We start from the raw sequence: 16,767 nt of genomic DNA, 5'->3' as shown, positions 1-16,767 counted from the left end.
CATAGGGCCAGCTGGGACCAGCAAGTCCAGCCCTAAGTGCCACCTGTATAGGGGTGAAAAGGGGGTTGCTTGATACCTCCCAGAAGGACTCTCTAACTGCCCCGTCACCCTCAAGCCCCCACTCGATGGACCCACACAGCCCCCTGCTCCGTCACTTAGTGACTTCAGGCTCATGACAGTGGCAGACTGGAGAGTGGACACAGGATCCCCTACAAACCCACGCTGACCTGAGCCTGGTGAGATGACACATGTGTGAGTGGCAGACCCAAGAAGCACATACCATGGGGGTGAGCAGGCTAAGGGCCACAGCTGTCTTCTCCATACCCTCTCTCCTGGTCCGATTGGCACAGTGACCCCTGAAGGCAACCCATCCCATCTGAGGTGGCCTCCTTTCTCCACAGAAGAGCAGGCATTAAGGCACATTTCTGATTATGGGGCCATGTAAGATGACATGTGAAAACAGGCCTTTCTTTTTAGAAAATGTTGCCTTGAGATTATTATGAACTAATGTATGTACAGCATGGAAGTTATAGAACTACAGAGAGACAAAAAGGAAGGGAGAAACCACCCAGAATCCCCCCATCTACAAGTAGGGAGCTGATGTTCTGGTGCGTGTTCTGGATGAGCACACACACCAGTGAATTGATGCAGCTGCAAACGTGCACTCTCCCAGTATCTGCCGCGTCAACTGTTGGGCTCAAGGAGGTGGGGAGTGGGAAACAGAAGGGGACAAGGGTGAGGAACAGAATGGCGGAAGGGATGTGGGATGGGGGAGCAGAGGGCAAGAGGCTCCTCAGAGCAAGCTCGGGGTGCGCGCCCCAGGTGAGAGGATGCTGGCATGGGGGCCCCACCAGTGCATTCCAGCGGTGCTGCCTCTTCCTGCTGGGCACTGGGGCCCCAGGCTCTGGCAATGGGTTTACACTTGCTGGCTTGGGCGGGTGACACAGATTACAGACTTTGGTAGGGAACAGGGAAATGAATGACCTATACCAAAAATAAACCACATTCTATCAAAACAACCTTGATCCTGAGTGGGGGAGGGGAAGATTTACAAAGCATGATGGACTAAGAGGGAGGGTAAGAGGGAGGAGGTGAGGAGGCTCTCTGACCAAGAGTGCAGTGATGACTGGGAGGGGCAGGTGTCCTGACCCAAGAGAGGCAATAGGACCACCAGGCAGGGGCTGCTGGCCCTCCTGAGGGTTGTGGCCTCAGGAGCTTCCTTTTAGAGGCTGGCAGGGGGTGGAGGTGCTGGGTTGGGGGTGCAGCTAGGAAGATAAGAGACACAAAGTGCACCCCCCTCCCAGGCCCTGTCTCTGCCCTTGATGGAAGATTCTGGGGTATCCAGGTGTGGTGACAACATGCGGTAGCCAAGTCATGATCTTTTCCCTTCCCCCCTGCTCCAGTTCCCCCTCCCTCTCTGTGCCCCTACCTGTTTTAAACCAGCCATCCGAGGTGAATGCTTTCCTTGTTTCTTCTGGTTTGTCCCAGTATTCTCGGAAAACAGAGGGTCCCCTGACCAAGAGCTCCCCTTCCTTCTCCTTCAATCCTGGGGTCACCTGTGGTGTGGGAGAGAAACACACATTAGAGCAACACCTCTCAGGATGGGGTCTCCACCTGCCTTCCCTGTGCCCTGCCCAACCTGAGGACCACATGCTTCTCTGAAATTAAACACTGCTGGAAATGACTGAGAAACACAGCTTTCAACACAGACACTCAATCATGATGGTGTCAAGCTGTGCCCTGAGCTTGCCTTGCTGTGAGCAGGGCTATGAGTCATCTCTTCACCCTAAAACAGCTCCATGCTATAGATTAGAAGATGTGAGTAAGTTGCCAGGTCTCAGAGCTTGGGACTGGCTGGATTAGCTGTCTACTTCTAAAAAGCCATGCTTCTGGCTCCTAGTGAAATCCTGTGTTCAGGGCATTTCTTGGACAAACCATGGACAGGAGAAGCAAGCAGCTGCCCACACCCCACCTGCAGCTACTGGAGGAGCTCTGGGATGGTTGCAGCTCTGGGGAGCATGGGGGGTGGGGTTACTTTGCTTGTTGAAAAGGAAGCTGACATAGTCAACTGAGACAGGGCAGCTCCAGGAGGAAGACTTGGGTGCCAGGAGAGAGTGGCACTGGCACTCACATGGTTGTGGAAGTCAGAGACTCTCAAGTGTTTCTTCAATGTGACCACAGTGAAGGGCAGGAGGGAGGTGGGTTTTATAAGAAACCAAGCAGGGCTTCCATGGTGCCAGGAAGAGCACATGCAGAGGAGGCCCCACAAGGCCCTGGGTGCATTTCTCTGGTAGGTCACTGCTGGCCTAGTTGGAGAATTCAACACTCCTCACTTAGTAAAAGAATTAGTAGTCAGAAAACCAGCAAGGCTGTGGAAGAACTCAACACCATTAACCATCTGCATCTAATTGACATTAACACTCCAATCCAAACCAGTAGAACACTCATCAAGCAGGAGCACATATTCTGAGCTATAAAACATACCTTAACAATTTTTTTAACAAACTGAAATCATATCAAGTATGTTTTCTGACTATAAGGTAAAAAAATCAATAACAGAAGAATCACTAAACACTTGGAAAATAAATACCACACTTATAAATAATCCATGAGTCAAAGAGGAAGTCTTAAGGAAAATTAGAAAATATTTTTAATTGAATGGAAATGAAAATACAACATATCAACATTGGTGAGGGTATAGCTAAAGCAATGTTTAGAGGGAAATTTGTATCATTAAATGCACGTACTAGAAAAGAGAAAAGGTCTCAAATCAATGACCTAAAAGTTTCACCTTAAGAAACTAGAAGTTTGGCCCCAGCTGGTGTAGCTCAGTGGCTTAACTACCCACCTATGAACCAAATAGTCACCGGTTCAATTCCCAATCAGGGCATGTCTGGGTTGTGGGCCAGGTGTTGGGGGTGTGTGGGAGGCAAAGGAGCAATGTACATTTCTCACACATTTCTCACACGTTGATGTATCTCTCCCTCTCTTTCTCCCTCCCTTCTCTCTAAAAATAAATAAATATTAAAAGAAAAGAAACTAAAAGTTCTATCAGTAGTGGGAGCAGAGAGCAGACCCCAGAGAACCCTGAGCAGCCCCACTGCTGTGGTGGCCCCAGTCACCATCACCGCAACCATGAACAGCGAGGCTGAGACCCAGCAGCTGCCCACCATCCCTGCTCCCAGTGCTGCCGACTCCAAGCACCGCGGGCACGCATGCAGACAGTAGCAGCCCTGGTGGCCTCACATTGGCAGCACCTGCCAGAGGGGACAAAAAGATCACAACGACGAAGGTTTTGGAAACAGTAAAATGGTTTAATGTAAGAAATAGATATTATTTCATCAACAGGAATGATACCGAGGAATATATATTTGTTTATCAGATTGCCGTAAACAAGGATAACCCCAGGAAGTACCTTCACAGTGTAGGGGGTGGAGAGACTGTGGAGTGTGATGTTGCTGCAGGAGAAAAGGGTGTAGAGGCAGCAAATGTTACAGGCCTGGTGGCAGTATATATGCAGCAGACTGTAACCATTATGGATGCTGTCCACGTCGCAGGGGTCCCCCATGCAATTACCAGCAGAATTACCAGAACAGTGAGAGTGGGGAAAAGGATGAGGGATCGAAGCGTGCTCCCGAAGGCTGGGCCCAACAGCACTGACCCTACCACAAGAGACGGATCCCCCTTACTACAAGCAGAAACCCTGTGAGTGTGGACCACAGCGTTCCACCTCTCCTGTGTGGGGAGAAGGGATGGAGGGTGCCGACAACCAGGTGCAGGAGAACAAGGTAGACCAGTGAGACAGATCATGTATGGGGCTATAGACCACGATTCTGCAGGGGCCCTCCTCCCGTAAGACAGCCTAGGGAAGACGGCAAAGTAGAAGATAAGGAGAATCAAGGAGATGAGACTAAGGTCAACTGCCACCTCAATGTCTATACCCTCACAACTTCAATTACTGATGCAGATCCTCCCCGCAAAACCCTAAACCACAAGATGGCAAAGAGACACAAGCAGCTGATCCACCAGCTGAGAACTTGCCCGCTCCTGAGGCTGAGCAAATTCTGGCTTACCATCTCTACCATCACCGGTTTAGTGATCCAACGGGAAGAAATGAGTATCAAATTGCAGCAATGAGAAGCGAACAAAAGATTGGAGCCGAAGACCTTAAGTGCCTGCTTTCTGCCTGTTGACCAGACAGCTAGAACTATCTGAATTATCTCTGCAGCATGGGGTTTTTATTACTTTTAACTAAAGACATCTCTTTTTGGTAATGACAATTTTTTTAAAAAGCCTGGACAAAATCAAGGGGAAGGGTGGAGGTGGGGGAGGGAGGTGGGTTCGGCTGGGGTGGGGTGGAGGGATGGGGAGAAAATGCAGACAACTGTAATTGAATAACAATAAAAAATTTTTTTAAAAAGGCCTGTTTTTTCCTCAATACACCTTTAAAGGTTTTTAAATTGCTTCATGTCTAGTCAAGTTGAGATTTTAAAAACCACATTTTTAATTTGTAATAAGAGTTTACAACTTAATTTTTTCAAAAATGTCAACAAACTCCAAGCACCTGTTAATAAAGGTTTTAAATATTTGTCTTTGTGTAATAAAAAAAGAAACTAGAAAGAGAAAAAAAATTAAAAAGCAAACAGAAAAAAAACAAAGACTGAAACTAATATTTTCTGCAAAGAGAAAAGCAATAAAGGAAATTTAATAAATCCAAAAGCTAGTTCTTTGAAGAAAGATAAAAAAAATGGGCAAACTTCCAGCAAGAATAACAAAGAAAAAAGAAACAGAAGGCACGAATGCTCACTATGATCAATGGGAAGGTTATCACTTCAGATTCTACTTATGTTAAGAGGTTAGTAAGGGGATTCTATGAAAAAGTATGCACATAAATCCAGCAACTTAAATGGGCCAATTCCTAAAAAAAAAAAATCACAATCTACCAAAACTTATCCGAAATATAGTACATGACTTGAATAGTCCTATAACTATTAAAGAAGTTGAATATAGTTAAAATCTTCCAAAAAAGACCCCCCTCTAGACCCAAATGGTTTCACTGGTAAATTCTATCAAACATTAAAAAAATACATAACTCCAATTATATGCAAAGTCTTCCAAAAATGGAAGAAGGGGGAACACTCTTCCCAACTCATTTTTGTGATGCAAGCATTACAGATACCCAAATCAGACAAAAAAAGTGCAAGGAAACTACAGGACAGAATCCCTCATGAACACAGATGCAAAAATCCATAGTGAAATGTTAGCTAATCAAATCCAGCACTATGTAAATTAAATGATACACCACAAAGAAGTGGGGTTTGTCCTGGTAATGCAAGGTTGGTTCAGTATTAGAAAATCAACCAATATAATCCCATATTAGCAGCCTAATGAAGAAAAACCAATTGATGCAGAAAAACATCTAAAAACATACAACGGGGTCTTCCAATCAACATGACAGTGTAGGTAAACACAGCTAGCCTCCTCTCACAACCACATCAAAATTACAACTAAACTACCGGACAACCATCATTCAGAACTACCTGAAATCCAGCTGAATGAAGGTCCTACAACTATGGAATTAAAGACACCACACAGACTGGTAAGAGGGGCAGACACACAGTACAGTCTGGTCCAACACCCATGAGTAGTGGGTAAAAGTTGGGAGGGACATCTCAGCTGCAGGGGTCCCCTCTAAGGAGTGAGGGGTCCCAGCCCCACACCAGGACCCCCCAACCCAGGGTTCCAGTGCCAGAAAGAGAAGCACCCCAAACTTCTGGCTGTAAGAACCAGTGGGGATTGAGGCTTCTGAAGATGAAGGCTTCTGGAAGCCCCAGGCAGTTCCTTTTAAGGGGCCCACTCTTACTCAGACTTGCTCCCTCTGAATTCCAGTGCTGGGGAAGCAGCTTGAGAGGCACCAGAGATATGGGGAGGAAGTGAATTGTTTGGCATCAGGGTGAGAGCTGGAGGGGCTTTCTCCCAGAGAGAAGTGCTGGCAGTAGCCATTGCTCCTTTGATGAGCCCTCTCCCCACATAGCCAGCAGGCGGGAACCATATGTGAGACTCCATCAACATGGCTCATACTGTTTGCACCACCCTGGTGATTCCCTGAGGCTCAAACCAACCACTTTCGGGCTTTTTTTCAGTGGCTTTTCCATACAGATGGTTGGTCTTGGCTCATGCTTCAGATTTTCCTAAATTCTCTCAAACAAGCAGCATTTGGCCTCAGCATGCCTGATACCTCTCATTAAGTATCCGCAGGCTGTCACTAATAGCAGCAGGCCTTGGTTTACAGCTTGGCCTGGCCTGGGCACCTCCAAGTCCAACATAAGTAGCAGCCATGTGCAGATCACTTTGTAGCTTATGCTAGGTGGCCATGGGAAGAACACAGGTGAAGGCAGACCTTGGCCTGCACCTCCTGGAGGCCCCAGAGCCAGTGCACCCAGTGGAAAGCTTCAAATACACTGAAGCACAACCATCCAACCACCTCCACAAGCAACACACTCAAGGGGTGGATTCAAGTCTGCTGAAGCAAGTCTGGCTCTGTCGGGTGGACCTTTGCATAGCTGATCCTCCATGGTGGTCAGTGGTCATAGCCAGTACCTGCAGCTGATCAGTGTAGGTAAATACCTCCCATTGACATGACAACAGCAGCCAAAGCTCAACTATAAAAGGAAAGGTGTACTCAGCCCACACAGTGGGCATACCTCGAGTACCCAACTTGGGTGATAGGGAAGGCTGTGCCACTGGACCCTACAGAACCCTACACATTAGGCCATTCTACCAAGCCTGGGAGACGTAGCAGCTCAACCAATACAAGGGGGAACCCCCCAAACCAGAATTTATTTATAAAAAATGTGTATTTGTTCTTACATGTTTAAACTTCAGTCACCTTCAAAGTACTCTCCATTTGATGTAATATATCGAGACATTTTTTCCACTGCTTAAAAACAGTTTTTGAACTCATCGATTTTGATGCCTTTTATTGCTTGTGATGTTTTCTGCTTAGCAAAATGTTTCCCCTTGAGGACTTTTTTCATCTGGGGAAACAAAAAAAAGTCTCTTGGTATGAGATTGGGTGAATACGGGCATGGGGATCATGCATTTTCAGGCAAAATTGCTGAACACTCAGTACGGTGTAGACAGGTGTGCTCGTAAATCACCCATCGTGAAATGAGCAAATGCCTTGAAAGAGTCTTCAAAAAAAATTCACTGAAGCCAAATGCAGCCTCTCACAACAATGCCAATTGGTACACTGATTCAGATGAGTTCCTATAACATTCACCTAGCAGGGAAAGCCTGTACTACAAAAGGCCTGCCCTCCAGAACATAATTCTATTTTCTTTGGGTCCACCTCATACAGAGAAGCAAACACAGGGAGGCTGCAAAAATGATAAGACAAAGAAACATGGCCCAAATGAAAGAACAGAACAAAACTCCAAAAACAGAGAACTAAACAAAATGGAGACAAGCACTCTATTAGATGCAGAACTCAAAACACTGGTTATAGGATGCTCAGTGAACTTAGTGAGAACCTAAACATCATAAAAAAGAACCAGTCAGAAATGAAGGGTACACTAATTGAAATGAAGAATAAATTTACAGGGAATCAACAGTAGAGTGGATGAAGACAAGAATCAAATCAGTGTTTTGGAATATAAGGAAGCAAAAAACACCCAATCAGAAAAGCAAAAGGCAAAAAGAACCCCCCAAAATTGAGGACAGTGTAAGGAGCCTCTGGCACAATTTCAAGTGTACCTACATTCACATCATGGGGGTGCCGAAAGGAGAAGAGAGACAGCAAGAAATTGAAACCTATTTGAAAAAAATAATGAGTGAAAACCTCCCAAACTTGGTGAGAGAAATACACACATGAGCCTAGGAGTTGCAAAGAGTCCTAAACAGGATGAACCCAAATAGGCCCAGACCTAGACACATCATAATTAAAATGCAAACGGTTAAAGACAAAGAGAAAATCTTAAAAGCAACAACAGAAAAGTAGTTAGTTACCTAAAAGGGAGCTCCTATGGACTGTCAGCTGATTATTCAAAATAAACTGCAGGTCAGAAGGGATTGGCAGGAAATATTCAAAGTGATGAAAAGCAAGAACCTAGAACCATGATTACTCTACCCAGCAAAGCTATCAGTTAGAATTGAAGGACAGATGAAGGGTTTCCCAGACAAGAAAAAGCTAAAGGAGTTCATCACCACCAACTGGTATCATGAAATGTTAAACTAAAGGTCTTCTTTAAGAAGTAGATCAAAAATATGAACAATAAAATGGCAATAAATATATATATATATATATATCTATATCTATCAATAACTGAATCTGAAAAACAAAATAAATGAACAAGCAGAACAGAAACAAAACCATACATATAGAGAATGTTTTGATAGTTACCAGATGGGAAGAGGTTTGGGGGATGGGTGAAAAAGGTGAAGGGATTAAGAAGAAAATGATTGTTACAGAGTAGCCATGGGTTGTAAAGTACAGAATAAAGAATATAGTCAGTAATAGTCTAATAACTACATATGGTATCAAATGGTGCAAGATTTATTGAGATGATCACTTATTAAGTTATGTAATGTCTAATCACTGGGGTATACATCTGAAACTAATATAATAATGTATGTCAACTGTGATAAAAAAAGATTTTAAAAGTACAGTGAAAAAAAAAAACATACAACATCTATTCATGATAAAAACTCTCAGCATATCATAAAAAGAATGAAATATACAAAAAACCTACAGCTAATGACATGCTTAACAGTGAATGACCAAATACTTTCCTCATAAGATCCAAAACCAGACATGAGTATCCATGCTCCATGTTCCTATTTGCCATCATACTGGAAATGCTAGTCAGGGCAATAAGGCAAGAAGAAGAAATAAAAGGCATGCAGCCTGGAAAGAAAGAAATAAAATTTTCTATTTGCAAAAAACATAATTGATACACGTATTTGGGAAAATTTGGGAAATCTACAAAATCTCATAAAACTAGTAAGTGAATTTAACAAGGTTACTAAAGGATATGAAGTCAAACACTAAAATCAACTGTATTTCTATAAACTAGCAATGAACAATTAGAAAAAAACAAAAACCCCAACATAGACATAAATAAATGGAGAGACCTACTGTGTTCACGGATTGGAAGACTCATCCTACTAACAATGTTAATTCTCTCTATGTTGATCTATATATTTAATGTAATTTTGATTGATTCCAAAAGGACTTTTTTATAAATATAGACACATTATTTCTAAAATTGGTATGGGCAGGCAAAGGATCTAGAATAGCCAAAACAACTTTGAACTTGGTAGAGTAACACTTCAATTGGTAGAGATAAAGTTGGTAGAGTAACACTTCAATTCAGAAACTTACTATAAAGCCATAGCAGTCAAGACAGTGGTATTGGCAGAGGAACAAACACACAGATCAATTGGAGAGAACATATAACCCATGTACAGACCTGTTCAACTATGTACAATCAATTGTAACAAAGTTGCAACAGTGACTCAATGAAAAAAGTGTAGCCTTTTAAACTGGATAATCATATGCATCTCCACCTAAACCTCACATTTTATGCAAAAACTCACTCAAGTTGCATCATAGATACAAACGTAAACTGTAAAACTATAAAACTCAGGAGAAATGCGAGGAGAAAATTTTTGTGACCTGGAGTAGAAAAGGAGTTCTTAGAGATCACAAAAGCATGATCCGTAAATGGAGAAAAAAAAGATAAATTAGATTATACCAAAACTAAAAAAAATTTGCTCTGTGAAATACAAGAGAATTAAAAGACAAGCCACAGACTAGGAGAAAATATTGACAAATATGTCTAACAAAGATGTCTCAAAACTCAACAGCAGGAAAATGAACAGCCTGAGGGGAAGCTGGCAGAGCAGGAAGCACAGGAATCTGTCTCCCTACCTGGACAAGTGCCTGGGCGCTTGCTTGTCTGTCTGATGTAACTATTTTGGAACTCTGGAGTCTGTTGAATGCAGGCAACTTCCAGTGGAAGGCTTGGACAGTAAATTGCAATTAATTTTGATCATTCTCAGCTCTCAGTACAGTAATGTCTACCCATGTTCCATCCCAGCCCATGTTCGGCAGCTGTGCATGTGTTCCTGGAGCAGCACACACACAACCTGCAGGAGCCCATTAAAAACAACTGGATTTATAGGGGAAATTAGAAAGTGACGGCACATGTCCAAGGAAAGGCCCAGGAAAGACATAAGAAGGCCTAACTTTACACCTCAGGCTGACCCTCAGCACAGAAACAGCATATAACAATCAATATATAAAAATATTAAATAGACTTCTGGCCAAGAGTGAGGTGAGGGTAGATGCGCTTTGCTTCCTTCCACAACCAAAAGGATATCAACCAACTTAAAAGCAAAAAACAAACAGAACTTCCTGAAAATTGACTGTTTGGAAGTCTGATAACCAAGAAGTTAAAGAAGAAACATTCATCCAGACCAGTAGGAGGGGTGGAGATCTGCAGCCAGGATGGAGAGGACTCACAGCAAGGCAGCAGCTGGTAGACCAGGAAGTCCCACATTTGCGTGCACATAAACCAGGAGGAACAACTGGGGAGGGAGACAGACCTACCAACCCAGGGTTTCAGCACAGGGAAATGAAGCCTCAAAACTTCTGACTGAAAAAACCTGTGGGAGTTGAGGAGGCAGGAGAAACTCCCAGCCTCACAGAAGAGTTCATTGGAGAGACCCACAGGGTCCTAGAAGGTATGCAAAACCACCCACCCGAGAATCAGTACCAGAAGGGCCCAATTTGCTTGTGGGTAGTGGAGGAAGTGACTGAAAGCTAACTGAGAGCTGAACAAGTGGGATTGTTCCCTCTCTGACCCCTCCCCACATAAAGCACCACAACACAGCAAAGTGGGTGGCCCCATCCGGGCAAATACCTAAGGCTCTTTCCCTTACTATGTAACAGGCACTCCAAGACAAAAAAATATGGCCCAAATGAAAGAACAGAACAAAGCTCTAGAAAAAATACAACTAAGTGATGAAGAGATAGCCTACCTATCAGATGCAGAGTTCAAAACACTGGTAATCAGGATGCTCACAGAAATGGTTGAGTATGGTCACAAAATAGAGGAAAAAGTGATGGCTATGAAAAGTGAAATAAAGGAAAATGTCCAGGGAACCAACAGTGATGGGAAGGAAACGGGGACTCAAATCAATGGTTTGGAGCAAAAGGAACAAATAAACATTCAACCAGAACAGAATGAAGAAACAAGAATTCAAAAAAAAAAAAAGATGAGAGGCTTAGGAACCTCCAGGACATCTTGAAACGTTCGAGCATCTGAATCATATGAATGCCAGAAGAAGAGGAAGAGCAACAAATTGAAAACTTACCTGAAAAAATAATGAAGGAGAACTTCCCCAATCTGGCAAAGGAAATAGACTTCCAGGAAGTCCAGGAAGCTCAGAGAGTCCCAAAGAAGTTGGACCCTAAGAAGCAAACACCAAGGCACATCATAATTACATTAGCCAAGATTAAAGAAAAGGAGAGAATCTTAGAAGCAGCAAGAGAAAAGGACACAGTTACCTACAAAGGAATTCCCATAAGACTGTCAGCTGATTTCTTAAAAGAAACCTTGCAGGGAAGAATGGGCTGGAAAGAAGTGTTCCAAGTCATGAAAGGCAAGGACCTACATCCAGGATTACTCTATCCAGCAAAGCTTTCATTTAGAATGGAAGGGCAGATAAAGTGCTTCTCAGATAAGGTCAAGTTAAAGGAGTTCATCATCACCAAGTCCTTACTATATATGAAATGTTAAAGGGACTTATCTAAGAAAAAGAAGATGATCAAAGCTATGAACAGTAAAATGATAACAAACTCACAGCTATCAACAACTGAACTTAAAAAAGCCAAAACCAAAAACAAACTAAGCAAATAACCAGAACAGGAACAGAATCACAGAAATGGAGATCACATGGAGGGTTATCAGTGGGGAGGAGCAAGGGGGAGAATGGGGAAAAAGGTACAGAGAATAAGAAGCATAAATGGTAGGTACAAAATACACAGGGGGAGGTTAAGAATAGTGTAGGAAATAGGGAAGCCAAAGAACTTATATGTACAACCCATGGACATGAACTAAGGGGGGGATGCTGGAGGGAATGGGGGTACTAGGTAGAGGGGGATAAAGGGAATGAAAAAATGGGACAACTGTAATAGAATAAGAAATATACTTAAAAATAAAAACAATAATAAAACCCAGCAAACCCTGGGGAAGGTGGTGAATCTGACTCCTATTATTACCACATTATTAGATCCAAATGTCCAGTGTTCAACAAAAATTACAAGGTATACAAAGCAATAGAGAAGTGTGGATCATTCAAAGGTAAAAATAATCAACAGAAACTATCCCTGAAAAAGACTTAATGGAAAATATACCAGACAGAGTCTTTAAAACAGCTGTCTTAATGATGCTGAAAGACCTGAAAAAAATGTGAAGGAAATAAAAAACAAAACAAAACAATGTATAAACAAAATGGAACTATCAATTGAGAGAGAGAAAACCTCAAAAAATTCTGAAGCTGTAAAGTACAAGAAATGAAATGAAAAACTTACTTGACAGATTCAAAGGTAGATGTGAGTGGGCAGAAGAAAAAATCAGCAAATTTGAAGATAAGACAATGGAAATTATTGAGTTGAGGAACGGAAAGAAGAAGGACTGAAGAAAAACAAACAGAGCTTAAGGGACCTGTGGGATACCATCAAGCAGATCAACATATGCATTGGGCAAGTCCCAAAAGAAGAGAGAGGATATTTGAAAAAACAGTGGCCAAAAAAAAGCTTCCCACATTTAATGAAATCCGTGAATATAAACATCCAAGAAGCTGAAGGAATTCCAAATAAGATAAACTAAGAAAGTCCCATGCCAAGACACACTGTAGTCAAACTTCAAAAGAGAAAGACTGAATCTTGAAAACAGCAAGAGAGAAGCATCATCACATACAAGGGATCCTGAACAAGATTTCTCATCAGAAACCTGGGAAGCCAGAAGGCAATGCATGGGTATGTTCAAAGTGCTAAAAGTAAAAAAAACCCTGTCAACCAAGAATCCTATATCCAGTACAGCTGTCCTTCAAAAGTGAGGGAGAAATTAACACATGCCCAGATAAACAAAAGGTGAGGGAGTTGGTGACCTTTAGACCTGCTCTGCAAGAAATGTTTGTGGGAGTCCTGGAGATGAAAAGAAAGAACACTAGACAGTAACCTGAAGCTGTATGGAGAAATAAATATCTCAATGAAGGTTAGTACATAGGCAATTATAATAGCTAGTATTATTATAACAATGGTTTATAATTGCACTTTTTGTGTTTTACATGATTAAGAGGCTAACACTTTTAAAGAAAGAAGAAAACAATTACTAGTGTAAGAACTAGCATTACAAACTTTGGTTTGTAACTCCAAATCTTGTTTTCTACATAATTTTGGGAGACTAAGACATTTAAAATAATTAGTTTATGGTTTGGGGCACACAGTGTATAGAGATGTAATTCTGTGACATCAACAACCGAAAAAGGTGGGGTTGGAGCAGTAAAGAAGAAGAGCTTTTGTAAGTTATTGAAATTAAGCTGTTATAGATTCAAATTAGTGTTATAATTTTAGGATATTAAATGTAACCCTCGTGGTAACCATAAAAAATTATAGAATATACACAAAAAATGAGAAGGAAATTTAAATACTTCACAAGAAATCAACTAAACAGAAAAGAAGGAGGTAATGCAGGAAATGAGGGACATAAAAAGCTACAAGGCATAAAGGAAACAAAAAGCAGGATGACACAAGTCCCTACTTACCAGTAATTACTTTAAATATAAATGGGTTAAACTCTCTGATCAAAACATAGAGGTTGGCAAAGTGGATAAAAAACATGATCCAACAAAGAGGCTCACACCAACACACATCACAATTAAAATGCTCTACCCAGCAAAGCGATCATCATTTAGACAAGAAAAAGCTAAAGGAGTTTATTACCACAAAACTAGTATTACATGAAATGTTAAAGGGTTTTCTTTTTTTTTTTTTCTTACATAAAGTGTTCCATCTTTATTGCAGAGTTTTCTGTGGAAACTAACTCAAGATGAAAATACAACAAGAACTTGATTAACAATTCAGCCCGAGTAGTTTTTTTTTGTTTTTTTAATTTTTATTTTTATTCAATTACAGCTGTATGCCCTTTCTCCCCATCCCTCCACCCCACACCAGCTGAACCCACCTCCCTCCCCCACCTCCACCCTCCCCCTTGATTTTGTCCATGTGTCCTTTATAGTAGTTCCTGTATGAAATGTTAAAGGGTTTTCTTTTTTTTAATATATTTATTGATTATGCTATTACAGTTATCCCATTTCCCCCCCCAATCCACTCCATCCTGCCCAACCCCTCCCTCCCACATTCCCCCCCTATAGTTCATGTCCATGGGTCATACTTATAAGTTCTTTGGCTTCTACATTTCCTACACTATTCTTACCCTCCCCCTGTCTATTTTCCACCTATCATCTATGCTACTTATTCTCTGTACCTTTCCCTCGCTCTCCCCCTCCCACTCCCCTATTGACAACCCTTCATGTGATCTCCATCTCTATGGTTCTGTTCCTGTTCTAGTTGTTTGCCTAGTTTGCTCTTGCTTTTGTTTTAGGTGTGGTCATTAATCACTGTGAGTTTGCTGTCATTTCTACTGTTCCTATTTTTTATCTTCTTTTTCTTAGGTAACTCCCTTTAACATTTCATACAATAAGGGCTTGGTGATGATGAACTTCTTTAACTTGACCTTATCTGAGAAGCACTTTATCTTCCCTTCCATTCTAAATGATAGCTTTGCTGGATACAGTAATCTTGGATGTAGGTCCTTGCCTTTAATCTTGGGTAATGTAATTATGATGTGCCTTGGTGTGTTCCTCCTTGGGTCCAGCTTCTTTGGGACTCTCTGAGCTTCCTGGACTTCCTGGAAGTCTATTTCCTTTGCCAGACTGGGGAAGTTCTCCTTCATTATTTGTTCAAATAAGTTTTCAATTTTTTGTTCTTCCTCTTCTCCTTCCGGCACCCCTGTGATCCGGATGTTGGAACATTGAAAGATGTCCTGGAGGTTCCTAAGCCTCTCCTCATTTTTCCGAGTTCTTGTTTCTTCATTCTTTTCTGGTTGGATGTTTCTTTCTTCCTTCTGGTCCACACTGTTGATTTGAGTCCCAGTTTCCTTCGCATCACTATTGGTTCCCTGTACATTTTCCTGTTTCTCTTGTCATAGCCTTCATTTTTTCATCTAGTTTTCAAACAGATTCAACCAATTCTGTGAGAATCTTGATAACCAGTGTTTTGAACTGTGCATCTGATAGGTTGGCTATCTCTTCCTCACTTAGTTGTATTTTTTCTGGAGCTTTGAAGTGTTCTGTCATTTGGGCCATTTTTTTTTTTTTTGTCTTGGCGCATCTGTTACTTAAAGGGGTGGAGCCTTAGGTGTTCCCCGGGGCGGAGTAACGCTGGTGGCTGCGCTGTGACACTGTTCGTGGGGGAGGGGCCCAGAGGGAGCAATGGCGCCTGCCTCACTCTCCACTGGATTTCAATCTTTCACTCTGCTACCCACAATCAAACTGGGCCCCACTGGTGCTGGTTCCCGAGTGGGTGGGCCTGTGCACACTCTAGGCCCCTGTGGGTGTCTCCAATGACCTCTCCCGTGAGGCTGGGAGTCTCTCCTGCTGCCACTCCAACCCCCACGGGTGTTTTCAATCAGAGGTTTGAGGCTTTATTTCCCCGGGCTGGAGCCCTGGGTTACGCAGTCTGCTTCGCTCCCCACGTTGGTCCCGGTTTATCTGTGTGTGAGTGTGGGGCCGCGGGGTGCTACCCGCCACTCTGCCTGCCCTGCTCTCCACCACTCTGAGTCGGGCCCTCTCGGTTTATCTGTGTGCGAATGTGGGGCCGCAGGGTCTGCTAGTGCTCGGACTGCCTGCGCTGTTCTTCCCACACTCCGCCAGTCTCGGTCCTGCCACAGCCACATGAGTCCTCTCCACCCCGGTGCCCATCTCCGCCCCTCCTACTGGTCTAGATGAATGTTTATTTTTTATTTCCTTGGTGTCGGACCCCGTTGCCGTTAGATTCTCTGTCAGTTCTGGTTGTGTGAGGAGGCGCAGTGTGTCTACCTACACCGCCATCTTGGTTCTCTCCACTAAAGGGTTTTCTTTAAAAAGAAGAAAAAAATTTAACAAATGAACAATAAAATAAATACACATCTATCAGTAACTGAATCTAAAAAAATAAACCAACAAGCAGAACAGAAACTGACTCATAGACACAGAACATTTTAATGGTTGCCAGGTGGGAGGGGGGTTGGGGAATGGGTGAAGATGGTGTGGGAATGAAGAAGTACAAATTGCTTGATATACAATAGTCACAGGGATGTCAAATACAGCACAGGGAATATAGTCAATAATACTCCAGTAACTTTGTATGGTGTCAGATGGACGCAAGGTTTATCAGAATGATCACTTAGTAAGTTATGAAATGTCTAATCACTGGTGTGTACACCTGAAACTAATATAATAATGTATGTCAACTGTAATTGAAAAATTAAAGAAAAATGATTTAATAAAAAATCCCCAAACACATGACCCAATTATATACTATCTATAAGAGACTCACCTGAAACCCAAAGACAACAGGAGTGAAAGTGAAAGCATGGAGAGACACATCCCATTAAGAAAATCAAAACAGAGCAGGTGGCTACACTAACGTCCGACAAA

The 16,767-nt window shown here is 42.4% G+C and overlaps 1 protein-coding gene and 1 pseudogene across 10 annotated transcripts in view; one reads left to right on the top strand and one right to left on the bottom strand.

Annotated features, from left to right (window-relative positions):
- Nucleotides 1-16,767, bottom strand: part of ACSF3 (acyl-CoA synthetase family member 3) — an 83,906-nt gene that overhangs the window by 18,308 nt on the left and 48,831 nt on the right. For 8 of the 10 annotated variants that reach the window (XM_071220037.1, XM_071220042.1, XM_045191803.3 and 5 more), the window contains 2 exons: nt 11,380-11,475; nt 1,430-1,556 (listed from right to left, as the gene is read on the bottom strand). In XM_071220037.1, coding sequence (XP_071076138.1) covers nt 1,430-1,556; nt 11,380-11,475 — 223 coding nt within the window. The remainder of the gene's footprint in view (nt 1-1,429; nt 1,557-11,379; nt 11,476-16,767) is intronic. The other 2 variants (XM_071220041.1, XM_071220039.1) reach the window with 1 other exon arrangement.
- LOC139440413 (Y-box-binding protein 1 pseudogene) lies at nt 3,136-4,193 on the top strand (annotated as a pseudogene).

This window comes from Desmodus rotundus, chromosome 12, assembly GCF_022682495.2.
Source record: "Desmodus rotundus isolate HL8 chromosome 12, HLdesRot8A.1, whole genome shotgun sequence".
NCBI classification, from domain to species: domain Eukaryota; kingdom Metazoa; phylum Chordata; class Mammalia; order Chiroptera; family Phyllostomidae; genus Desmodus; species Desmodus rotundus.
Note: the sequence above shows the minus strand (reverse complement) of the source record. Positions and strands in the feature narration are given on the sequence as shown.